At 45.6% G+C, this 27,329-nt stretch overlaps 1 protein-coding gene across 2 annotated transcripts in view; it reads left to right on the top strand.

Moving 5' to 3' along the window:
• Positions 1-27,329, top strand: part of LOC144752881 (H-2 class I histocompatibility antigen, Q10 alpha chain-like) — a 454,909-nt gene that overhangs the window by 228,523 nt on the left and 199,057 nt on the right. For both annotated transcript variants that reach the window (XM_078640709.1, XM_078640708.1), the window contains exon 6: positions 20,075-20,188. In XM_078640709.1, the coding sequence (XP_078496835.1) occupies positions 20,075-20,188 (114 nt within the window). The remainder of the gene's footprint in view (positions 1-20,074; positions 20,189-27,329) is intronic.

The raw sequence follows: 27,329 nt of genomic DNA, 5'->3' as shown, positions 1-27,329 counted from the left end.
GGTGTACCAAAATAGGAGCAGATGTGAAGGCTTGTTTGAGATGTTCAAATACCTCCACACCACTGGAGTCAAGCTATCCTGGCTGATTACGGCTGATAGCCAGAAACCGGTCCTTGGATGCTTGATTCCGGTCCAGGGAAGACATGGCTTGGCAGTTCGGGCTGGACTGTTTCCATGAGACACAGGGTCAAAGCTGATTTGCATATGGCCATGTCTGAACTGGGGTGGTGTGGAGTGCAAAAAAACGATGTATTTAGGCCCAGATCCTTGTACTGGGGTGAATGTATGACATTGTTCTGCATTCTGTCCATCAACAGTTGTTTTTGCATTTGTCACCCCGAGTGGGACGGGTATGCTCAGACGTGAGTCCCATGCTCTCCACACCACTGGAGTCAAGCTATCCTGGCTGATGATGACTGAAAGCCAGAAACCGGTCCTAGGATGCTTGATTCCGGTCCAGGAAAGACATGGCTTGGCGGTTCGGCTGGCCTGTTCCCATGAGGCACAGGGTCAAGGCTGATTTGCATATGGCCATGTCTGTACTCGGGTGGTGTGGAGTGCAAAAAAACGATGGATTTTGGCCCACATCTCTGTACTCGGGTGAATGTATGACATTGTTCTGCATTCTGTCCATCAACTGTTGTTTTCACATTAAATGAGGCAGTTATTGACAAGCATTGTTATAGTAAATGTTCACAGAGGTATGAGGTAGTACGTAAACATCAATAAAAAGATAATATCCATTAAAAGTTATACACAAATTATATATATAACATGACGTAAGTTTGGTATACAATTAAATATAAAGTGTACTTGAAGCGATAGTTCCTAAGTGTTTATATCCTGTGCATTTTTCCGTTGCAGCCCATGGCCGAATATTGTGTAGTCCCGAGCCTTGCCTATGGAAGGAACTTACTCATTAGGCAGATATTAGTTTCTCCTCTTAAAGTATACTGTGTCTGGAATTTTTCTAATGCTTGGAGGAAGTGAGTTCCGGATTCTGGGGCCTGCTCCTGAGCAATCTCTATCATATGTTTTCTTCTTCCGGAAGATGGCTGGTTTCAACACCAGTTCCTTTGCACTCCTTCCCGGGCTTTTTCCTCCAGATAGTTTAATTTTCTGCGCGAGGTAGCTTGGTGTATTGTAGTGGAGCGCTTTGTGGGTTATGCATGCCATTTTTAGCTGGATTCTGGCCTCGTAAGGTAGCCAGTTTAATGCTTTCAGGTGAGGTGAGATATGGTCGAATTTCCTCGACCCTGTGATAAGTCTTGCAGCTGCATTGAGACAGGCCTTTAGTGGTGCTTTTGAAAATTTTGGTAGACCTGCTAGAGTTGTACATCCATATTCAATCCTCGAGATAACTAGTGATTGTACTGCCAGTTTGAGATCCCCCTTAGATATGAATGGTTTCACTTTTCTAATGGATAGCGGGCACTTTTTGCCATTGCTTTGATGTGGGCCTTCATGTTTAGGTTCTCATCTAGTGTGATTCCTAGTGATTTCGCTGAGACAACTAGGGTAGGGGTACAGTTTAACGCTGTGATCATTTTGGAGCATTCCTTCACTTCTGTGTGTTTCTTTGGTGGTGATATTAGTAAGAATTCTGTTTTTTGCGCATTTAGTTTCAAATGATTGTTAGTTAGCCATTGTAATGACGTTTTTAAGGCCTCATTCATTTTCTTGATGTCTTCCAGGGATGTGATCTTGATGTAAATCTGTGTGTCATCCATGTACATGTGATAGGATATTTTAGATTTTCGTAGGATTTTTGTGAAAGGTTCGACGTACAGGTTAAACAGTGAAGGAGATATTGTAGAACCTTGAGGGACTCCAATTGAGTTAGGGCTTGACGGTGAGAGTGATTGGTTGACAAGGAATCTTTGCGTTTTATTCTGAAGGAATGATTCAAATCATTTTAGCACATTTCCAGGCAGTTCCATCCTGTCATGGAGTCTGTTCAGTAGTTTTTCATGATTTACCGTGTCAAAAGCTGATGATAGGTCAAGGAGGATAAGTAGACATGTCTGATTAAGGTCTAAGGCCTGTAGTGCATCATCTACAATATGTAGGATCGCTGTTTCTGTGCTATGTCCAGTTCTGAATCCTGATTGGCAGTCGTCCAGTAGCGAGAAGTTAGCAATGTGTTGGCTTAGTTGGTTTTGTACACATTTCTCTATTAGTTTGGCAAGGATAGGAATGTTGGTCACTGGGCAAAAGTTGTTTGGGTCTGATGGGTCCGCTGTAGGTTTTTTGATGATGGGGACGACTTGACCTGTTTTTAGGCAATCTGGAAGGATCCCTTGGGATAGAGAGGCGTTTATTAATCTCGTCCAAATGGGAATCATGATATAGCCTATTTCTTTGAGGCATTTTGAGGGGAGTGGATCATTATAGTGGTTGTTAGGTTTGATGTCTGATAGTGTTTTGGTGATGGTATTCTGGTCAAGTAGTTTGAAGTTATCCCATTGTGCCTTGTTTTTTGTCCTAATATGGGTAGTTTCCACTGTGTTATTGACCGCTGAGGGTGTTTGGTTGTCTGTATTGCCAATGTTGTCAGCTTCTTCCCTGAGCTCTTTTTCCAACGAGTTGGCCTTGTCGGTGAAGAATGTTGAGAACTCTTCACAACTAAGTTGAGTTTTTGTAGTTTCTTGGGCAGTTTTGACCAATTTATTGGATTGCTGTTTTAAAATCTCGAATAGTTTCCTAGGTCTGTTTTTGGCGTTTTCTAGTTCAGATCTAATAAATTCTTTTTTGGAGCTCAGGATCTTTTTGTTGTATTCGTTCCTGATTTTTCTGAGGGATTTCAGTTCGAGAGATTATGGGTGTTGTCTCCACTTTCTTTCCGCGAGTCTTAGTTTCGGTCTTTCTTCATTCAGTGTTCCACTGAACCATAGATTTTTAACCTTCTCTGTGACTCTTTTCAGTTTTAGCGGCATGGTAGTGTTGACTATATTCGTTACCGTTGTAGTGTAATGATCTGTAAGATTCTCCACATTCTGCAGATTGTTCGGTGGATTTAGGTTCTTCTCACATCTTTCTACTAGTAGTTCCATATTCAAATCTTTAGTATCTCGCATCCACTTCTTGTGTCTCAAAGGTTATAAGGTCTTGTTCTTTTTCACTGTGTTTATCAGGAAGGTAATGGCATGGTGATCTGACCAGTCACACGGCTCAATTGATAGGATTGAGGTGTTGTTAGTTTTTGAGATTATCCAGTCTAACGTGGCTCCTTTCACGTGTGTTGGCTGTGTACATGGTTGGTTAAGGTTTAGCTCCGCTAGAAAGTCTTTAAGAGCATTGACCTGTTTGTAATCGTTGTCGTTCCAGTGTAAGTTAAAGTCCCATAGGACAATGTTATTAGTTTCAATATTGGAGTTGGTGGTGATGATTTCCATTAGCTGGTCTATGAAAGTCATATTATTTCCCGGTGGGTGGTAAAGCGCATGTAGGTTGCATCTTTGATTATCTGCTGATCTTATCTTGAGACCTAGGTGTTCACAGGATTCGAGTGGTTCTGACAGAATTTGGCTGACCTTTATATCCAACCGGTGAATGCAGGCTACACCACCCCCTGTCTTTTTTTGTCTATCAAGTCTCACAATACTGTACTGTGGGGGCACTAGTAGGTCTATAAACGGATACGAGGATTCCAATAACCAAGTTTCTGTCAAGATTGTCACGTTGATTTCCTGGTTTAGGATGAGGTCAGATATGTCTGATGCATGTTTTGCGGTGGACCGACAGTTAAGTAGTAGGCATTTCAGTAGTTTCCCTACGTTACTTGTGTTCGTGTTCTGTGAGTCAGAGTTTAGCTGGACTTGCTGTAGGTTGTTAAGATTGGGTTTCCTTTCATTTTGTCTTGACGTTCTATTAGCATCGATCTGGACTGTTCTAATTTCCTCACCTCTATCGAGGTCTTTAGGCTCATAGTCCCTTAGTAAAGCTAGGGTTTCTTCTTCCGATAAGTAATTACGGTTCCTATCAAGTCGGTTTTTCCTGTTTGATAATGGCATTGCCATCTTATTGCCCTTTCTTTGATAATTAAGTAGAACTTCTCGTATGTGCTCGACTTTGTTGTGAGTGCTTACCAAGATTTCAAGCACGTTTTGCATTGTTTGTAGTGTGCTTAGAATATTGCCCACTTGTGTTTGAAGCTCTTTGATTTCTCTTAGAGTCTTAAATGACGTATTAAGCGCGCTCACCCTCTTCTTTCTGGATCCTCCTTTTGCGTTCCCGTGTTTTGGTTTTGTTCTCTTCATCGGACATCTTTTCTTTTTACCATTATTTCGGTTGTCTGCTCCGCTTCTGTTTAAGCCGCTCTCTATGCTTAGTGCTCTTACTACCATGTTTGGGGGATAGATATTTCGTGTCTTTCTAGGTGTCCTTTGTGTTGTGGTAGAGCGGGGTATGGAAGGGGTGATATTTTCTATATCAGTTGTTTCCCTGTTTTCATTGGGTGCCATACTCATCAGCGATGACCTGATAGTGTGGAGAGGCATCGAATCTTCCCTCTGAGGAGGTTTCAGGATCCCATATCGTGGAGCTAATTCAATTCTTCCTGAATCCTTCCTGTCGTTGTGGAGAGTCGTCGACTCTTCCTTCTGAGAACGTTCCAGGACTGTATTTGCATATCGTGTGGCCAATTCTGTTCTTACTGTATCATCCCAGATTGCGCGCCTTCTGTTCTGCATATGTCTCCTTGATGTGTTGGATGTAGTTGACCCTGAAGGTTTATAGTTGATGCACTGTCTGTGGTGGTAGTACTGTCGTGGTCTATAGTGTCTTCTTGTAGTTGAGATCTTGAGTTATCTACACATCCTTTTAATGTTGGGAACATGTTGTCGAATTTTTCTAGTTCACTGTCAGCTGATTGTATGAGCACTATTCCGTTCTTATATATAGTTATGCATAGGTCCGCTCTGCATCTTGGTGAAGGTTTGATCATAAGTTTTGTGCCATGTGGGATGCTGGTTATAGTTTTTGTGTTAAGCCTTTTTGTAATGGCATTGTGCCAAGTCGCCATTCTTCTTGTGAAGAAAATCAGGTCATTCACGATAATACATTTATCTGTGCAGAAAGAGGGGTCTGAGATCAGCGTGTCTGGGTTTTTTCTCAATATGTTATGTTTGAATTTTTTGGCTGCGTTTTTGGATAATTTGTATGTTTTTTTTTTTTTACATGAGCGTTCATGCCTTCTGGCTCTAAGTAGTTGTCTGTCATATTTGTTGATTGGCGTGGAGTATTATTTGAGGTGTCCTCGATTACTGTTTAATTATTCTTCCTTTCTTGCCTAAATTTGTTTATTTATTTTTGTTTTTGTTTAATTTTGTCTGACATTTTTAATCTGTGTTTCCCTTTTAGTGTACATCATTTCCATTGTCAGTCTTTACTTAGGGTTATTTCAAGATGGCTGCCAGTTGCCTGGCTTAACTGATAGCTGTATGCCCTTCTCTCTTTCAATAGCCTGCTTGTCCTCTTTCACTTGCCTTTATTTGCTGCAGTTATCCTAGGACTGAAAGCTCTTTTCTCTTTCCATAGTGTGGTTGTACTTTTTCACTTTCCTTACTTGCTGCTGCCATTTTTGTGGTGTTTTCATCTTTTATTTAAGATGTCCAGGGCCTCAGTCTATATGGCTTAGATAGTGTCTGTAGCTAGCAGTATGTGTGAGATGTAGAGTAGCTAGCTGTTTCATTAATATGTAGGTGTGGATTGTTGTATCTGCTCACTTAGTACATTGATGTCAGCGGCGGCCGCCATTTTAAGGTCAGGCAGGCCAGCCCCTGACTCCCCCGATTTTTAGGTCTCGCCTATCCCATTCCGTAAGGAATGGATAGGGTAGAATTTTAGTATGCAAAATAATTTGTCAAACCATCGGCGGATTTCAAACAGTTCACGTGAACACAAGCACGCGCTTTTCCCCCACAGGCGCCATCTGCGTCCACATCAAAGTAATCAGCCTCCCTCCCACAGGCTTCTGAAGCTTCCCCCAGCATGCGCTTGCTCGGCCTCAGGCATTTCTCCTCTGCGTGTCCTCCATTTCTCCTCCCCTAATTAATCACTGCCCACGGCCGGCCAGCGGTACTTTCACTTTCACGGCCGTCAGGCCGTGTCTCCGCATCATTGTAACATCAGGCACTCTGCACTTTTAAAGATCCTGGCACACAAGGCGCTTTTGCTGTCAATGCATTTTCTCCCCGTTTTTAACTTATTCACAAGCCTTCACTGCGCTTCAGGCTCAGCGCGCCTCCCAGCCATGCATTTATTGAACCATTACGGGTTCATTGTGCCAGCCCCATCCGGGCATGTATTTACAAATGGATGCCGGCCTAATTCTCTGCCCGCTCCAGGCACCCTGTAATTTGTTCACGAAAAAATGCCGGCATAAAATACCAGCCCGCATTTTTGAAACATCAGGCACGCTGCATTTTAAGATCTTGGACGCAACGTTTGTCTCCTGGCAACAAACCACTGCCTATTCTTATCTTTTTCCATATGAAGTAGAGAGTCTTTTCCATCACTTTGAACTTCGTTACTTACGTGACACACGATATGTCTCATTGATTACCTTTACTCGCCACCATGTTTCTCTAACATGCCGCATTTGTTATACAGCACTACTTTTTTCACCTGAGCGCCTTGACTTAGTTGATATCCCTTCTTCCCGCAGACACTTATTTGTTTTTCTAACTCATGTTCTTCTTTTCCCTCTCTCTATTTTACTCTTCCAGTATCTCACTTTTTTCAAATCCATTCCATCGCTACGTGTCCCTCGACCTCCATTATTCATTTCCACCTCTTTCCTCCCGCCCATTCTCTTCTCCACTTCCCTCTCTCCGATTCCATCGTCTCTAACCCCTTATCTCTGGCATCAACCTAATTTCCCCCCTACTTCTATCAGTGTTCTCTCTTGCCAGCCTCTTCTATTCCTCTCTACTACTCACCCCATCCCTTTTCTCCTTTCTCCGTTGCTCGTTTACACCCATTCCACCCTTTCTCCTCTCTCCGCCTCACTTGCCTCTTTTCTCACCCCTTCATTCTGCATTGCATTTCTCTGCTATTTTATTCTTCTGTCATTATATCCCTTTTTGTTTTGGTTGTCCTTTTCGCTGTGTTTTCTTTTACTCTCTCCCCCTTCTCCCCACTCCCTCATGTCCCCTCTGATATGTTCCTTTGAATTAACCCATTTGCAGAACGTTCACCGCGCATTAAAGTGCCTAGGGGTACCTATTTCATCTCTGTTCACATTCCCCCCCCCCTCGCGCTTTCTTTTCTCTCCCTCTCTCGGTCCTTTGATGCTTGTTATCTTACTCTTGCGGAGCGGCTCCCATTGTACTGAGACCGATTTCAGCCACTACAGCAGACTCGTGGCGGCGGGGGCGACATAAAGTGCCTTAATTCGAGGCTTATTTATTCGCACAGCTGTTCCTGCTGTACAAAGGGGAGGGGAGGGAGCAGGGAGAGCAGGGGCGGGTGAGCCAGCCACATAGCATAATGGCAGAACCCATATCCTGCATAATCGCAGGTGTGCGTGAGGCTTGCATAGACGCAGGCACTGATTGCGTACTTTGTGCTCTGAGTTGTCTCGGTGACTACCATTCATCTATACATCCATCCGTGTATCCACTCATTCATCCATGCATCCATTCTTCCTACCACTCATCCATCCACTCAGAGCCTTCCATCCATTCCTCCACCCACCATCCATCCTTTCGTCCATGCATCCATCCACTCACTGATCCATCCATTCATCATCCATCCACTCAATCATAGATCCATTCAACCTTCCATCCCCTCACTGATCCATCCATCCACCCACTGATCCATCCATCCATTCATCCATCCACTCACGGATCCCTCTACTGAATGCCACAGCATCACTAAACGCCACAGCATCACTAAGCATCACTCAACGCCACAGCATCACTCAGCTTCACTCAACACCACTCAACCCCACAGCATCACTCAACGCCACAGCATCACTCAGCACCACTCAACGCCACAGCATCACTAAACGCCACCGCATCACTCAATGCCACAGCATCACTCAGCGCCACAGCATCACTCAGCTTCACTCAACACCACTCGACGCCACAGCATCACTACACACCACAGCATCACTCAGCACCACAGCATCACTCAGCTTCACTCCACGCCACAGCACCACCCCACGCCACAGCACCACTCCACGCCACAGCACCACTCCATGCCACAGCACCACTCCACGCCACAGCATCCCTCAACGCCACAGCATCACTCCATGCCACAGCATCACTCAGCACCACAGCATCACTTAGCACCACAGCATCACTCAGCACCACAGCATCACTCAGCACCACAGCATCACTCAGCACCACAGCATCACTCAATGCTACAGCATCACTCAGCACCACTGAACGCCACAGCATCACTCAGAACCACTGAACGCCACAGCATCACTCTGTGGAACCATTCAATTCAACAACAACTGGTTCAAATATGTTCTCTCAATGTTTCAAGCTTTATTACAAATGTCACAAAAAAACGTTAATATTTCACTTCTGTTCTTGGATTTTCGTCACAATAAAATACACTGAACATAATCTTCCCAAAAGTTATTTACAAAAGTTTAAGCTATTGCCATTATAAATTACTATAACTTTTATTTAAGTACTAATTATTTAAAAAAAATAAAAGCCATTGTTATTTGTAATATCAATACATGTAAGTCCCGTAAATGCAACACATATTGCATTACAAATGCTATAGGTGTCACATTTGCGAAAGTTAAAACTATTGGCATTGTAAATGACAAAGCTATTAACTTAGCTATTTTCAAAATCAACACATAAATAAAAAATGTGTCATTTACAAGACCAATAGCTCAAACTTTCCTAATGCGAGACCTATTGCATTGCAAATGCTTGTTCCTCTTTGTTGCTCTCGTGTGCACTTTAGTCTTAGTATCTGCGTTACCTCCGCCTTACAACCGTCTTGGTTGTACATCTGTGCACTCCGGCTCCGTGTTTCCAGGTCCCCCTGCGGCGATCTTGAGAGCAGCTGTCTTGATCCCCTCTCAGGCTCTTCCCTCTTCGTGCTCCGCCCCCAGCTCGAGGCCCAATTTTCCGCCGTTTTTTGTGTAGCCGGTCCCCGCGAGCGCAGACAATCATAAACCCTGTGGGGTGATAATTTGTTTGCTTTTCCTTCGTTGAAGACCTCTCTGTACTTCTCATATTGTGGTGGCAACTTTGTATCTTTTTCTTCCGATGTAGCAAGACCGTGATTTACCTCAGCTTTAGTTTCTCGTTGATTTGGTATGTTTTCTATGCAATGTTGTTTACAGAACTCTGACAGAACAATGATTTTTCGTTGAACCCAATCTATCTGTGGGTTATGGGCTTGTAGCCATAGCATTCCTAAAATAAACCGATATTGAGGAGCATCAATTAGATTAAAAGAAATAGTCTCAATATGTCGTTGAGTGGCCACGGTAAACTCTAATTGCATAGCTTGGGTCTGTTTTGTAATGGGACCGAAAGTTACTACACGTCCTTCAACTGTTTATACAATTTCTTGTTTTTTCTTGAATTCACATGGTAATGACAAATTATATGCTAAAGTTGAATGTACAAAATTTCCTGTCGCTCTAGAATCTAGTAGGACAGTTGTTTTTTGTCTTCTTTGTTCTGGAACGATTTCTAAGACCATGCTTATGGCTACATGAGCCACTTGCTCACTTGCAGAAGTCCTTAGGGAAGGGCTTTGCCAGAAACTCAAAAGGTGCCCTTCTATTTCTTTTGAGTTGCTTAGTTTTCCGTCGGATTTGTTATTGTGTTTACTGTTTTGTTTGGTGGTTGATAAGGTCTGTTTTTGGGTTTAGTAGGGCAATCTTTTACGATATGCCCTTTTTCCCGCAATACACACACAACCCATTCTTTCTCCGTGCCTCTTTTTCCTCTTTTGTCAGAGACGGATGAACCGAACCTATTTGCATGGGTTCTCCATGAGTGTCTTGTGTTGGAATACTGAGACGAGGTTTGTTTCGTTCAAAGCGAAAGGTATTGCGCTCAGGTCTAGACCTTTTCTCTCAGATAGGCTGTGGTCAAGGCGAAGAGTCAAGTTTACAAGTGCCGTGCATCCTTTGGGTTGTGGATCTATTTGTGCCAGAACATTTTTTAACTCATCACGTAACCCATGATAGTAAATGGCAGCTCTTTTCTCTTCTGGCCATTGCGTTTCTGATACTAAACGGTTGCAATGATTAGGATACGTAACCTAATGACGACTACCTTGATGCAATTTTAATAGCTCTTTATCCGCAGAGAAGGGTTCAGTTCGTCAGTTAAATACCTTTTCAAATTCTTTTACAACGGACTTCCAATTGTACAAGATGGCGTTATCTTCACGCACTAGAGGAATGGCCCTTGCAGCCGCATCCCCAGCTAAATATGAAATAAGAAACGCAACTCGTGACTGGGCATCAGGAAATGCAGTGGGTTTGCAAGTAAAATGTAGTTCCACTTGTGTGAGAAACACTTTAATTTTAGTGGAATCCCCGGAGAATCTTTCTGGAACTGCCAATGATACTGGTGAGGGCACTGTGATAGATATGGAAGTAGGAGCAGAGCCCCCACCTGTAGCTCCCTGTCCCTGTCCCAAAGTCTGTGTTTCACTTGGAATATTTCCTAACGGAACATCAAATGGATTTTGTTCTGCTTTTTCTTTACTTTCAAAAAGTCTTTGTAAGTGAGAGACACTCTATGCCAGTGGTTCCCAAACTTTTGACTCCTGAGGACCCCCATTGAGTCACCACTGGAAGCCGGGGACCCCCAAGCAATTTGTATGAGTTAAATTTCAAATATTAAAACAGTAATTAAAAAAAACCCACATGTGTTCACACAAAACAAATACTCAAAGTACTAAGGATTTTGGGGCCAGATGTACGACCATTTAATTTAGTGCCTTCCAATCGGGGACACAATGCAAGTGGCAAATTGCGGGTCGCTAAATGAAATGTACAACAGTGTGTTAACACTGTTTGGGATTGCCAATGGGGTTGCAAATTGCAGGGCTCATTAATATTAATGAGCCTCTCGCAATTTGCGAGCCCATTGGAAATGCCCGCCCTCCCAGGGATGGTGGCCTGCTTTTAAATAAAGCAGTTTTTTTAAAAATGCAGCCCGTTTACCATGCATTTAAAAAAAAAAAAAGAAAATGAAACGTTTTAGTTTCATTTTTTAAGGGCAGGCAGAGGTCCCTGGGACCTCTGCCTGCCCTGCCTGCCCTGCCTGCCCTTAAAAATAATTTTGCATGCATTTGCAAAGGGGAAGGGGTCCCTTGGGGACCCCATCCTATTTGCAAATGCATTACCATCTACTTGAAGTAGGTGGTAATTGCAAGTGTTTTGCGACCGAAAAACATTTGTACATGGTTTTGAGACAAGCTATTTGGAAGGGAATGCCCCTTCCAAATAGCAAGTTGCAAAACCTATTTAGTGAGTCACAAACAAATTGCGACTCACGAAATAGGCTATGTACATGGCCCAATAGGTTTTGTGCATATAAAAACGTACATCTGGCCCTTAGTATTTTATATTGAAGGAACAGCCCCTCTGTCACATGGATTTCATTTGTTTTATAGCATCTCTCATACCATTGTAGGATGTCAGAGCACTTTACATCACACACATATAGAGACATTGAATCATACATGTAAATCAGTGTGTATATAAAATGTTACATAAGGTAAAGGGGACTACAAAGATTACATGTCATTCATACTGGTAGGCATTTTTAAAGAGTGCTTGGTCTGGAAAAGCACAAACTCAGGATTCAGAACATAACACATTGGCTAGTAACATTAAAAATGTATTTCCGCCCAAATAAATCTTTTTAGCAGCATCCAGATAATGAATAACTGGGAAAAAACATAAGTTACTAACTGGTAACATGCAGTTTGCAAGCAGCTCTTTGATGATAGTTTATAGGCCCCTCTGCTAGATTACGATTGCCACTTATGAAGTGCACAGTAACAAAATAATCTCTGTGACAAAAGCAGTAACCACGAACCTATGCACATAAAATACTGCTCTTCTAAAATGCATGTTACACGTTCTTTGCAGTAGGCACATTAACCCTCTGTGCTACATTAGTTAAATCAAAGCTGCCACTGAACAAAACTCGCCTCGCTCTCCCGCAGGTACATTAATCACTGGAATTATCTTGACACTTTTATTGTTGCTGGAAAGCTTCTAATTACACAAGAAACGTTTCTGTGCTTTTAAAACTGCTGCCTACAGACCCCCTGGGAATGTGTCACGGACCCCTGGGGGTCCGGGGACCACAGTTTGGGAAACACTGCTCTATGCTAAAGCAGTTGTACGAGCCTTGGAGTCTGCCAACTCCTGTTGTAATTGTCCTAAAGCTATTAGAATATCATCGAGGGTAGCCATTCTAAAATCGAGCAATAAACTTCGTGGGCTCACAATTCTGTCAAGGCGTAGATTCCTCGGAACCTGCACGATGTTGGAAGGGTCCACCTCTAGGCAGCTCCAATTCTGAATTGTCATAATGACACAGAGTATTAGAGTGGCCAGGTGGGGGAAAGGGTGTTGGGAAAGGAACAGCGGGGAAGGAGATTTGTAAAATAAATATAAAATACATCAAACATGACTGACTCATATGAAAAATAACTATTCTCTGATATATAATGTATTTTCATGAGACTGTATTGGTATAATAACCTGTTCTTCCCTACTGTGCTTAAAAGCTTGCAATGAGAAATATTCTCCTGCTCCTCAATTAGAGGTAACAGTATGCGTGGGTTACTGATACCCATGCCAATATGCAATAGCACGTCAACTCCTGAGATACAGATGCTAACTATGTTGTAGACATGGGATGTTAATACCTAGGACTGTGGATATAGCAACAAAGTAACAATGATTCTGTAAAAAGTGCACCATGTATAAATGCTTAGTTTATTTGTAACAGAAAATTAATACAAATTTAATAAAGATATTAAAAATAATAATAATAATAATAATTTAAAAAACCTCATTTAATATTTCTAACCTGGATCCCCAAGGGTGGTTGGTATGGCAAACAAGTTCTGATTCATGCCAACATGGCTTTCTGGGTCTGGCCCCTGGCTACACACAGGATAGACCGGACCCCCGTTTTGAAACCTCCCATTCAGTTACTACCTATTTGGTAGGAAAATTATGCTGTCAAAATTGGCTGAAACATTCCACCCTAGCGTCAGTTAAACATAATTTGTCCTTATTAACTGACGACATTGATTTGACTGATTTTGTTAAAGGCCCTATAGGTGGCAGGTCCAAGAGATATTTATATGCTATATACATGAAGTTTGGAAACAGTCGCAAATTGAAGCAGCTTCCCGTTTAAGGGCTATAGACCAAGCAAATTTAGAAAAGGTGCTTGCTGTCATTGATAATAGCATTAACACTCTTTCCTCCAGGATTTATACTTTAGATAACATTGTTTCATCTGTTGTGGATATTGTACAGTGTGAAGTGTCTGTTTTGTACCATGGTCAAAATCAATTGCGTTCCATAATGCAGTTGTCATGGACTTTACAAACATTGAAATCTGGAAAAGTGCCTTGGGACTACATGAACACTTCTTCTTTGTTTTTACCTTTTAATTTGACAGAAAGACAACAGTTCATGTCCATGAAGGATGCAACATAGTCTTTTTTGCATATTGAAAAATTAGAACCATTGCCATTTTCTGTTGCCGAATCGAATTCTGCTGTATGCTCATCCATGGGTTAATAACACTGCCTTTTTCTATGTTTAAATTTAGTTCATGTATGAAGCACTATGCCCGAGGCAGGTATGAACCATTGGGTACCACCTTTCTCCATGAGGTTTGGTCTTTGCCCTTCTCATACAGATGCCTGAGAGATGGCAAAGAGGTTTACTTAAAAGGGGAAGAGTGCACTTCCACACCTGATCACTCACTCGTGTGTGAGAATATACAGTTGCACGGCGCTTGTAATACACAGGCTCTGAATATAGCTTGCATTCTAAAAGGAAATCCAGTGCCAGCTATTACACCAACTTTCACATTGCTTGCTAACAGTAGCTATTTGCTTTTAAATAATGAAGCTTGCTGCGAGATGTTAGCTGGGATCCCTTATATTGAAACTGTCTCTCAGCGTGTAGTTTGTTGTAAAAATGTGCTTTTCCTTCCCCGCATGGAAGGCTCGACATCTCCATTTGGCCTTCCATTCCGACTCTGAAAGGAGAGTTCAACAATTTGAGCAGAGAATAAGGGCTCTATTGTCACAAAAAGAAGTCGCTCTTACTTCTTCTCGTGAAACATTTGTCCTTCAAGTAGCTAACACCCATACAGAGGTGCATGCGCTTTTAAATACCAATCTCCCACTTCATTTCGGCGCCTTGATCCACACTTTTTTCATTGCCTCTACTACAACAGGCTTGGCCCATTTTTTTGTGAGCTTCAGTCTTGTGACCTCATTCCAAACTATATTTGTGTGATACCGGCATTTTTTCATTCAATTTTTTCCAGCATCTTTGGCGGCTTCCCGCTAATTCTTAACTTGGCTGCCGGTGTGCTGCTGTTGATTTGCTTGCTCTGGAATGGCTGCACTATCTGTGCCAATAGACAGCCGACCTCGACTGACACAGCTCCGTAATTGTATGCTTGAATACTGTGGAGTGCTGCCCTTGGCCACATTGAGCATCGCATATGGATTATCCTTCCGATTTTCATGCTTTATTTGCATCCAACCTGTCTTCCATTGCCTGGATTGCCCATTCGAATGGGCATTAGATCTCTGCCTCTCCAACACGGTGTCTCCTGTCCCGGATTATGATCAGATAATGAGTCCCTTAGTGCCTCATGAGCTGGCCTGTTCTGGTGTTGTGATCATGGCCTGCGCGGCTGCGCATGGAGTTTTGGCTAATTGGGATACCTGTGCGGCTGCACATGACTTCCTGGAACGGAGTTATCGCGAAGACCTGGCAAGTTGTCCTCTGATGGTGCTAGTGGCTCCAGTTATCAAGGAACATGTATGTTCATTTACTTTATTGAATTGGATGGCGGATCTCTTTGCTGATGATAACAATGACTTCCTCTTGGAGGCTGTTGCAACATACTGCGCATACACGCAAATGGATTAACTATGCAGCAGTCCATCTTATTTTGAGTGCAATACTGAAGTTTTTTTCTATCCCTGGCTGGCTGACACCCACATCTTGAATTGTTTTCCCTTCGATTTTTCTTTTTAAGAATTTTGTTTTTCTTTCCTCTCTTTTGTTGCTTTAAATTGGCTCATTTGGCAAAACTGAACTTGTTTCTGTCTCACTCGAACTTAAACTCTGTGTTCCTATTTTGCGTTCCTTTGCTCGTTGGCCCGATCTGGGGAGGGTGTAGTGAAGACACGATTCTGTTTGCACACATTGCTATGTTAGCATAAGTGAATTAGATGCTTAAACGCCATTTTGCCGCTTTTGCACACGACACCACATGCCTCTGTTCTTGTAAGTCAAACTGCTTGCTTCTCTTTGCATGAGAACGGTCTGTTTTTCACATCTCTAGACTTACACCGCAACCTCAGTCTGTACAGAGTGTTCAAGGTCAAATAACAATGTATGCTGTTGATTCAGGTTGATCGGCCCACGCTCTAGACATAACATGCACACAGCTGCAAATAACTGAAACTCAGGTGCCTTTAATATTGCATTGCATGTATGACGGGGACACTTGGAGAAAACCTTACCATCTACAGAGAGCTGTGCTGATCTTGGGATGAGATTTACTTCATCTGATCTTGGAGGTATGGGTTCCCCCGTTTTAACCTAGAGATCTTCTATTATTATAAAAGCTAGCTCCTAGCAAGGGAAGGGTGGTACACAAGACACTGTAGACCTGGTTCCACTATCATTATAATATGATTTCTCCCTTTGTATTTTATGGAATTGTAAAAATGCTCATTGTATTATTATTATGCATCTTTTTATTAGTATTGGCCAAGGTACTGCATCTTAGAGCACGTAGTTAAAATAAACATTTTAAACTATACTGTGTTTCTGATTACTCACTTTGTGGACTTGTATGAGAATTAAAATGAAAGAGTGTTCTTGATTCCCACTATTCCTGAGAGTTCACTAAGTCGCTTGTTCTTGGTTGTCTAATCATTGGTAGCTTCGCTGTAGCACGGAGAACGAATGAGACTCTGATGCTAGTCGAATTGGGGTTCTGGGCACTGAGGTGGGTTTTTGGTACACCACAGTACACTGAGGTCCTGGTTTCCTGCGCATAGTTCTGTGCATGAGCAGAATCCCTGCAACACTAGACCCTCCATAATCGGGCAGTACATTCACTGAATTATGTATAGCCATATGACGGGTATCCCCCGGCCACTTAAACGCAAGTGTAAAGGACACTTCTCACAATGGGGGAGCGAAATGTGTAGCCTGTGCCAAGGTTGTTTTGTTGATCTGTGTATTAACAGGCTTTTGCTGTTGTTTTGATATGCTGGTACTATTCTGTAACACATTTCATCCTGTTTTTTTATGTAATTGGCTGCGGTTGTAATGTACCACAACATTTCAAGAAAATTTGTTTAAAAAAAAAGCACAGATTATCGTAAAACAAAGCAACTTATTGTTGCATTTGCTCCACCTCATAACGACCATGTTTAAATCTGGTATTTCTAGATGGATTGTTAAATGTATTCAAACTTATGTTAAAGCTAAAAGGACTTTATCTATACCTCCTAGCGCACATTTCACTCGAAAAATAGGAGCATTTATGTCCTTTTTAGGTAACATTCCCATAGCTGACATATGTAAGGCAGCAACATGGTCTACACCACACACATTCAACAAACATTATTGTGTCGACCTATTAGCACGTCAACAAGCTAATATAGGCCAAGCAGTGCTTTATCAAACAACTGCAATACCCACTGGTTAGCCATTTGGCTTGAACCCAGGTCAGGGATCAATCAATCAATCAATCAGAGCATTTGTAAAGTGCACTACTCACCAGCGAGGGTCTCATGGCGGGAGGGGGGGGGGGCGCTGATACTGTTCGAACTGCCAGGTCTTGAGTAGTCTTCTGAAGGATAGCAAGTCCTGGGTCTGCCATAGGAGTATGGGGAGGGTGTTCAGTTCTCGGTGGCGAGGTGGGAGAACGATCTTTCGCTGGAGGTCACTCTACGGATGCGGGGGATGGTGGCAAGGGCGAGGTCAGCAAAGCGCAGCTGGCGGTTGGGGGTGTAGAAGGAGAGTCGACTGTTGAGGTATGCTGGTCCGGTGTTGTGGAGTGCTTTGTGTGCGTGGGTGAGGAGCTTGAAGGGGATCCACTTGTTAACGGTAAGCCAGTGCAGGTCTCCCAGGTGGGGTGTGATGTGTTGCGGCGAGGGATGTCGGGGATCAGGCGTGCGGAGGCGTTCTGAATGCGCTGTAGTCGTTTCAGGAGTTTGGCTGAGGCTCCTGCGTAGGGGGCGTTCTGTAGTCCGACCTGCTGCTGACGAGGGCCTGGGTGACCGTTGTCTTGTTTTGGTGGGGATGCACCTGTAGAGCCTGCTGAGCATGCGGAGGGTGTTGAAGCAGGAGGCTGAGACGGCGTGACCTGTTTTGTCATGTAGAGAGTGGAGTCGAAGATGAACCCCAGGTTGCGTGCGTGGTCGGTGGGTGTTGGTGCTGTTCCCAATGCGGTCGGCCACCAGGATCATGTAACTCAGTATGGCGTAGGGAAGGCTTGAAGGATAGCTGGTAAATTCAACCTCTCTATATATCTGCACAGATGGTATATCTATAATGGTAAGTTTTAGATGAAGAAACCGGTTCTGTAGCCTTATTTCATTTATAACAATATGTAGTTTCCGTCAAGCTAAGGGCTGACACGTGTTTCGGTGAAAAGGCTAGATCCCTAGCCGTCACCTTCTTCAGGGCACACAACGAATGCAGTCCAACAGGAAGTGTATGAAACAAACGGGACAAAAAGCATCAGAACTGAATAGTCACTGAAAGTCGATGGAGTTCAGGGGTTCACTATATAACAGCTCTCAGATGGGAGTGAATCGGTCAGCCAAGAAGCACAGATGTAGGTGGCTGTCAATACATCCAAGAAAAGCAGTGCTCCAATGGGACGAGGGGAGTTTTTGCCAGAGGCTGACATATGGTTAGGAAGCTGAACTGTAGAAAACAGGGTCACAAAGATGTGGAATCCCATGGGAACGAGTGGAGGGGAATCCTAAAGGTCGTTCTGACTGAGCCTATCCAGGATAGAGGTTAAGATGGATAGACAGCGGCAACCCTGGGCAGAGCCCCCAACAGCGCATGGCATGGTCTTCAAGGGCACCTCCATCAGGCAAAACTGGAGAGAGAAAGCACTTGATGGCAGAAAGCTCCAGAAAGGTAGGGAAGCTCTTAGAGAGAGGATAAATCTTCTAGGCGTCCGTAATGGATCCGACCATATTAGGGCTGGTCTTAACATTACTTATTGTCCTGGGCATGGGATGAGCAGTAGAGTGATGCTTCGCCGACATCCATGGATGCGATCCTGTGGTTTTTCTGGAAATATGCAGGCATCCCTTACAGATATGTCTTTCGACGGGTCACGCTTGTTTGGTCAGAAGGCTGACTCTGCCCTCAAATGCTTTCAGGGAAGCAGAGTCACAATGCATTCATTGGGTCTTTCCAGCACTTCCTTCCAAGGTCACTGCGGGAGGTTGGCATACAGAAAACATCAGACACATCCACCCTCGCAACAGCCACCCCAGTCCATTCGAGGACGGGGATCAAGCAGACATCGAACAGGTCACAACTACCAACGCTCTTCTTGGTCCCCCTTCCCTGGGTATGAAGTTTGGCAGTTTGGGAGCGGGGTGGCACGCACCGCTATGCTCCCACACTGCCAAAGCTCACAGCTGGCCACCCAACCAGATTACGAGTTACCTCGTTGTCTGGCGGGCCCTCCTTTGGCGTTCCCACGGCAGTGCCTATTAAAAAGGTGCAGCAGTGGGAACGCAAAAGCAAGTTCCTGGGTGGTATGGACTGTTAAGTCCATGCCTTGCAGTAACTGGGCATAGATGCAGGTGCCCCACTGCATGCATCCCCATGGCCCTGCAGAGCACATGAATCTACAGCACTACACACTCCGAACAGATGCTTACAGGTTAACCCTTTCCCTTCCTTTTGTGGCTTGTAACTCTTCAACACTCACACCTTAACTCCTTCCCCCTCCCCCATCTCCCTGGTGAAAAGAATTGAAAGATAAAACAGTTTTACTGAGCCAGGAATATCTGGACCCAGCCACTAGATAACAGAATGCTGTGAATAGAGAAGAATTACACGCTACAACATTGATACAGGGAAGTTGTCAGTTTGGCCTTCTCGCTGTTTATCTGGAGGTTGACCTCTACAGTTGTCGCCAGGGCCCACGCCCCATGACAGCAGATGATACAGAAGGCCAGCCCTATGCCAGACGATTTTACCTGGCTGAAGCCATTAATGATGGAGCCAGTCAGAAGGAGGGGATGCGGGCTTGGATATGAGAATGTAGAAAGTAGCCAGTGCAGTGTGTAAAGTGTGGCCAGTGGTGGTATAACAGTGTCTTGAGGAAAGCTACAAAGCACGGAGGGTTCCATGGGCTGTGGGGTGACAGTCTGTTTGGACTCTCTCAGGGCACTGCTGTGTACAATGTGGGCTCTGGTGATAGCAGCGCCCTGAGAGGATAAAGTGTGGAGTAAACCATGGTCTGTGGTGAGACACTAGTGCCGCCTCGAAGACTACAAAGGAGTGAGTATACCATGTGCTGTGGTGTGATAGGAGTGAGTGCCGAGGGTTACAGAGCAATGAGTATACCATGGACTGTGGTGTGACAGGAGTGCAGTACGGAGAGTTACAGAGCACCGAGTATTCTTCAGGGCTGTAGTAGGATCAGACCCCTGTTTCTAGGCTAGGGTACAGCTCTCTCTGACTCTTAACTCACAGAGATCTTCGTGCCTGCAGCCTTTAGTGATATAACATTTTAAATCATATCTATGAAGTGATTTCTGCGCTGTAACTCTGCTCCTGTCCGTCTCTGTCCCACAGAAGAGAAATCTCGTCCAATGGGAGTAATTATCGGAGGTGCCATTGGAGCCCTCGTGGGTTTTGGACTGATCGCTGCTGTCATTTGGGTTGTCTACTCAAGGGAGAAAACTTCAGGTGAGTGGATTTAATTTGATACTGTGAGTGGTAGCTTCTTCTTTTTTTTCCTTTGCTGAGAAACTGTTGAACGAACATGCTGCCGGTCACCAAGCCATAATTATGGACACAAGTACTGTGTAAAAACGTATCTGATCCTGGGAACCATGAGATTCTGTTGCAATTACTGCAAGCGTCTTGTGTACTTGAATGAGCTCTGAAGAAGCCTCAGTGTGAGATAAAACACGTCGGCTATGATCTTTTGTGATTTAATGAAAATCGGCCTTTGAACAAAAAAGAAAAATGATTTGACTTTGGATTTCTCTTCATGTGCTCACTGCTTTGAAGCAACCCTTGACACTGCCTTCAGGCAGGTAGCTCCCCCTCACCGCTCAGCTCCACCAGTGGGAGGGTGTGTCCCTGCTGCGAGCTCACCACCGTCGCCAGATTCAAGGCTCCTCTGCCCCGGTAGGCAGGTCTTGCTGACTTGTTTTGTTTTTCATTTCTATTCTCAGTTTATTTGCATTTGTCTGTTCTGCAGTCTGTTACTGTGTACTGTACTCCCCTCATTCATTGTTTTCCCTCGCCTCTCCCCGTGTGATCCATTTTGCCTTCTGTTACCCCTCGCCTCTCCCGTTTTTCCCGGCGCTGCATCCCTTGTGTCCCTGCCCCCTGCTCACCCATTCGCCACCCCACTCCCGCCTCCCAGCTGCTCCTCCCTCCCACCTCCCTAAGGCAAACCCGTCTGCACCCATCTGCGCCTGGACCACGTCCAGTGCCAGGACCCCTGGACCCCGAGACTGCCACGACACCCGACGCAGCTATGATGCCAGCACTCTCCATGCACTCAACATCGGACGATCACGCACCTGCTGCCTGGCCCCCCCGAAGCTCATCCAAGGCCTCTTCTCCTTCCGGAACTGCAGCCTGACCAGCATCCGACCCACCAAGCCACCGACCAGGAAATAACCCAACTACCTCAGATGCATTCTCCTCAACACCCGCTCCACCAGCAAACACTCCGTCGAACTCTGGGACCTACTCGACTCAACCTCCCCAGACGTCACCTTCCTGACGAAAACCTGGCTGAACCCCTCATCGGCACCCGAATTTGCCATAGCCACCCCGGAAGGCAACAAGATCACCCGCAGGGACCGCACCAACGGAGTAGGAGGAGGAATCACCATTGTCCACAGTAACACCCTCTGAGTCTCGACCAACACCGATGACAGCCTCAGCGCCGCCAAACATCTGCACTTCCAGATACACACCGACCCCAACACCACCCTCAGAGGAACCCTTGTCTACTGCCCCCCCGGACCCCGACCAGTATATCAGCGACCCAATCACCGACTTCGTCAGCACACGCCCTCGCCTCCATGGTTTACATCCTCCTCGGGGACCTGAACTTCAACCACGAGAACAATAACGACATCAACTCAGATACCCCGCAGCTGCTGGAGCAAAGTCACCGTAGACCAGCTAACCACCACCCTCGCCCAGAGCCCACCCGCCGACCCCACCGAGCCAGACACCGCCGCCTGCAACCTCAGACAGTGGATCAACGACTGCACCAACACCCTCGCCCCATTCAAGAAACCCTCCAACAGTCACCCCAGCAAGAAAGCCAGCTGGTTCACTGAAGACCTTCAGGCCTCCAAGCAAACCTGTCAAAAACTGGAGAAGAACTGGCTCCGTGAATGAACACCGGACATCTACGCAGCCCACAAGAACTCCATCCAGAGACACCATCACCTCATCAGAACCGCCAAAAGGGCCTCCCTAAAAGACCGCCTAGACAACAACGCACACAACAGCAAAGAGCTCATCAACATCGTGAAGGAACTCTCCAACCCCAGCTCCAACACCAACGACATCCCACCTTCGCAAGACATGTGCAACTCGCTGGCCACCTTCTTCCATCGTAAGATCGCAGACATCCACAACAGCTTCAACACCACAACCGCCCCGACCACCACTGAGACCCCCGCCTCCACTACCACCACCCGCACCAACCGCCTGCTCTCCTGGATCAACATCAATGAGAATTACATCATCAAGATCATGAAAACCATCCACTCCGGAGCTTTGTCAGACCCATGCCCACACCACATCTTCAACAAAACCAGCACCTCTATCGGACCACATCTCCGGAAAGTCATCAACATCTCCTTCGAGACAGCAACCTTCCCGGAGAGCTGGAAGCACGCCGAGATCAAGGCCTTACTCAAGAAACCCAAGGCGGACCCCAAGGACCTCAAGAATTTCCGGCCCATCTCCCTGCCCGGAAAAGGTCATCGAGAAGACCGTCAACAAACAACTGACCCGCTACCTCGAGGAGAACAGCATCCTGGACCCTTCCCAGTCCGGGTTCCGCAGCAACCACAGCACCCTGCTAGACAACGGAGAAACCGCGGCCCTCATCCTCCTGGACCTATCAGCCGCCTTCGACACGGTCTGCCACCCCACTACCAACACGCCTCTACGACGCCGGGATCCAAGAGAAGGCCCTGGACTGGACCGCCTCCTTCCCCTCCGGCAGAACACAGAGCGTCCGCCTTACCCACTTCCACTCCGAAGCCACCGAGATCATCTGCCGCGTACCCCAGTGCCCTGAGAGAGGGTACAAGATGGAAGCTCTAAAGCACTGAGTATACTGTGATGTGTACTCTGATAGCGATGCCTTCAGAAAGGGTGCAAGATGGAAGCTGTAAAGCACTGAGTATACAGTAGGGTGTACTCTGATAGCGGAGCCTTCAGAGAGGGTGCAAGATGGAAGCTGTAAAGCAATGAGTATACCGTGGGGTGTACTCCGATAGCGGAGCCTTCAGAGAGGGTACAAGATGGAAGCTGTAAAGCACTGAGTATACTGTGGGGTGAACTTTGATAGCGGTGCCTTCAGAAAGGGTACAAGATGGAAGCTGTAAAGCACTGAGTATACTGTGGGGTGTGCTCTAACAGCAGTGCCCTGAGAGAGGGTACAAGATGGAAGCTGTAAAGCACTCCGTATACCGTGCAGCGTACTCTGATAGCGGTGCCTTCATAAAGGGTACAAGATGGAAGCTGTAAAGCACTCTGTATACCGTGCAGCATACTCTGATAGTGGTGTCTTCAGAAAAGGTACAAGATAGAAGCTGTAAAAGCACTGAGTATACTATGGGGTGTACTCCGATAGCGGTGCCTTCAGAAAGAGAACTAGATGGAAGCTGTAAAGCACTGAGTATACTGTGGGGTGTACTCTGATAGGGGTGCCCTCAGAAAGGGTACAAGATGGAAGCTGTAAAGCATTGAGAATACTGCAGGGGGAACTCTGATAGCGGTGCCCTGAGAGAGGGTACAAGATGGAAGCTGTAAAGCACTGAGTATACTGTGGGTGTACTCCGATAGCGGTGCCTTCAGAAAGGGTACAAGATGGAAGCTGTAAAGCACTGAGTATACTGCGGGGTGTACTCTGATAGCGGTGCCTTCAGAAAGGGTACAAGATGGAAGCTGTAAAGCACTGAGTATACTGTGGGGTGTACTCCGATAGCGGAGCCTTCAGAGAGGGTACAAGATGGAAGCTGTAAAGCACTGAGTCTACTGTGGGGTGCACTCTGATAGCGGTGCCTTCAGAAAGGGTACAAGATGGAAGCTGTAAAGCACTGAGTATACTGTGGGGTGTACTCCGATAGCGGTGCCCTGAGAGAGGGTACAAGATGGAAGTTGTAAAGCACTGAGTATACTGTGGGGTGTACTCTAATAGTGATGCCTTCAAAAAGGGTTCAAGATGGAAGCTGTAAAGCACGTAGTGTACTGTGACTGTACTCTGATAGCTGTTCCTTTAGAAAGGGTACAAGATGGAACCTGTAAAGCACTGAGTGTACTGTGGGGTGTACTCTGATAGCGGTGCCTTCAGATGGGGTACAAGATGGAAGCTGTAAAGCACTGAGTATACTGCGGGGGTGTACTCTGATAGTGGTGCCTTCAGAAAGGGTACAAGATGTAAGCTGTAAAGCACTGAGTATACTGTGGGTGTACTCTGATAGTGGTGCCCTGAGAGAGGGTACAAGATGGAAGTTGTAAGGCACTGAGTATACTGTGGGGTGTACTCTAATAGTGATGCCTTCAAAAAGGGTTCAAGATGGAAGCTGTAAAGCACGTAGTGTACTGTGAGTGTACTCTGATAGCGCTGCCTTCAGAGAGGGTACAAGATGGAAGCTGTAAAGCACTCTGTATGCCATGGGGTGTATTCTGATCGTGGTGCCTTCAGAAAGGGTACAGGATAGAAGCTGTAAAGCACTGAGTATACTGCGGGGTGTACTCTGATAGTGATGCCCTCAGAAAGGGTACAAGATGGAAGCTGTAAAGCACTGAGTATACTGCGGGGTGTACTTTGATAGTGGTGCCCTCAGAAAGGGTACAAGATGAAAGCTGTAAAGCACTGAGTATACTGTGGGGTGAACTTTGATAGCGGTGCCTTCAGAAAGGGTACAAGATGGAAGCTGTAAAGCACTGAGTATACTGCAGGGTGTACTCTGATAGCGGTGCCTTTAGAAAGGGTACAAGATGGAAGCTGTAAAGCACTGAGTGTACTTTGGGGTGTACTCTGATAGCGGTGCCTTTAGATGGGGTTCCCAGATGGAAGCTGTAAAGCACTGAGTGTACTGTGGCATGAACTTTGATAGCGGTGCCTTCAGAAAGGGGAAAAGATGGAAGCTGTAAACCATTGAGTGTATCGTGGGGTGAATTCTGACAGTGGTGCCCTCAGAAAGGGTACACGATGGAAGCTGTAAAGCACTGAGTATACTGTGGGGTGTACTCTGATAGCGGTGCCTTTAGAAAGGGTACAAGATGGAAGCTGTAAAGCATTGAGTATACTGTGGGGTGTACTCTGATAGCGGTGCCTTCAGAAAGGGTACAAGATGGAAGCTGTAAAGCATTGAGTATTCTGCGGGGTGTACTCTGATAGCGGGGCCTTCAGATGGGGTACAAGATGGAAGCTGTAAAGCATTGAGTATACTGCGGGGTGTACTCTGATAGCGGTGCCTTCAGAAAGGGTACAAGATAGAAGCTGTAAAGCATTGAGTATACTGTGGGGTGTACTCTGATAGCGGTGCCTTCAGAAAGGGTACAGGATGGAAGCTGTAAAGCACTGAGTATACTGCGGGGTGTACTCCGATATCGGAGCCTTCAGAGAAGGTACAAGATGGAACCTGTAAAGCACTGAATGTACTGTGGGGTGTGCTCTGATAGCGGTGCCTTCAGATGGGGTACAAGATGGAAGCTGTAAACCACTGAATGTACTGTGGGGTGTGCTCTGATAGCGGTGCCTTCAGATGGGGTACAAGATGGAAGCTGTAAAGCACTGAGTATACTGCGTGTGTACTCTGATAGCGGTGCCTTCAGAGAGGGTACAAGGTGGAAGCTGTAAAGCACTCTGTATGCCCTGGAGTGTATTCTGATAGCGGTGCCTTCAGAAAGGGTACAGGATGGAAGCTGTAAAGCACTGAGTATACTGCGGGGTGTACTCTGATAGTGATGCCCTCAGAAAGGGTACAAGATGGAAGCTGTAAAGCACTGAGTATACTGCGGGGTGTACTTTGATAGTGGTGCCCTCAGAAAGGGTACAAGATGAAAGCTGTAAAGCACTGAGTATACTGTGGGGTGAACTTTGATAGCGGTGCCTTCAGAAAGGGTACAAGATGGAAGCTGTAAAGCACTGAGTATACTGCAGGGTGTACTCTGATAGCGGTGCCTTTAGAAAGGGTACAAGATGGAAGCTGTAAAGCACTGAGTGTACTTTGGGGTGTACTCTGATAGCGGTGCCTTTAGATGGGGTTCCCAGATGGAAGCTGTAAAGCACTGAGTGTACTGTGGCATGAACTTTGATAGCGGTGCCTTCAGAAAGGGGAAAAGATGGAAGCTGTAAAGCATTGAGTGTATCGTGGGGTGAATTCTGACAGTGGTGCCCTCAGAAAGGGTACACGATGGAAGCTGTAAAGCACCGAGTATACTGTAGGGTGTACTCTGATAGCGGTGCCTTCAGAAAGGGTACAAGATGGAAGCTGTAAAGCATTGAGTATACTGTGGGGTGTACTCTGATAGCGGTGCCTTCAGAAAGGGTACAAGATGGAAGCTGTAAAGCACTGAGTCTACTTAGGGGTATATACTGATAGCAGTGCCTTCAGATGGGGTACAAGATGGAAGCTGTAAAGCACTGAGTATACTGCGGGGTGTACTCTGATAGCGGTGCCTTCAGAAAGGGTACAAGATAGAAGCTGTAAAGCATTGAGTATACTGTGGGGTGTACTCTGATAGCGGTGCCTTCAGAAAGGGTACAGGATGGAAGCTGTAAAGCACTGAGTATACTGCGGGGTGTACTCTGATTGCGGTGCCTTCAGAAAGAGTACAAGATGGAAGCTGTAAAGCACTGAGTGTACTGTGGGGTGAATTCTGATAGCGGTGCCCTCAGAAAGGGTACAGGATGGAAGCTGTAAAGCAATGAGTATACCGTGGGGTGTACTCCGATATCGGAGCCTTCAGAGAAGGTACAAGATGGAAGCTGTAAAGCATTGAGTGTACTGCGGGGTGTACTCTGATAGCAGTTCCTTCAGAAAGGATACAAGATGGAACCTGTAAACCACTGAATGTACTGTGGGGTGTGCTCTGATAGCGGTGCCTTCAGATGGGGTACAAGATGGAAGCTGTAAAGCACTGAGTATACTGCGGGTGTACTCTGATAGCGGTGCCTTCAGAGAGGGTACAAGGTGGAAGCTGTAAAGCACTCTGTATGCCCTGGGGTGTATTCTGATAGCGGTGCCTTCAGAAAGGGTACAGGATGGAAGCTGTAAAGCACTGAGTATACTGCGGGGTGTACTCTGATAGTGATGCCCTCAGAAAGGGTACAAGATGGAAGCTGTAAAGCACTGAGTATACTGCGGGGTGTACTTTGATAGTGGTGCCCTCAGAAAGGGTACAAGATGAAAGCTGTAAAGCACTGAGTATACTGTGGGGTGAACTTTGATAGCGGTGCCTTCAGAAAGGGTACAAGATGGAAGCTGTAAAGCACTGAGTATACTGCAGGGTGTACTCTGATAGCGGTGCCTTTAGAAAGGGTACAAGATGGAAGCTGTAAAGCACTGAGTGTACTTTGGGGTGTACTCTGATAGCGGTGCCTTTAGAT

Source organism: Lissotriton helveticus, chromosome 5_1, assembly GCF_964261635.1.
Source record: "Lissotriton helveticus chromosome 5_1, aLisHel1.1, whole genome shotgun sequence".
Lineage (NCBI taxonomy): Eukaryota > Metazoa > Chordata > Amphibia > Caudata > Salamandridae > Lissotriton > Lissotriton helveticus.
This window is presented reverse-complemented; position numbering and strand designations above follow the sequence as displayed.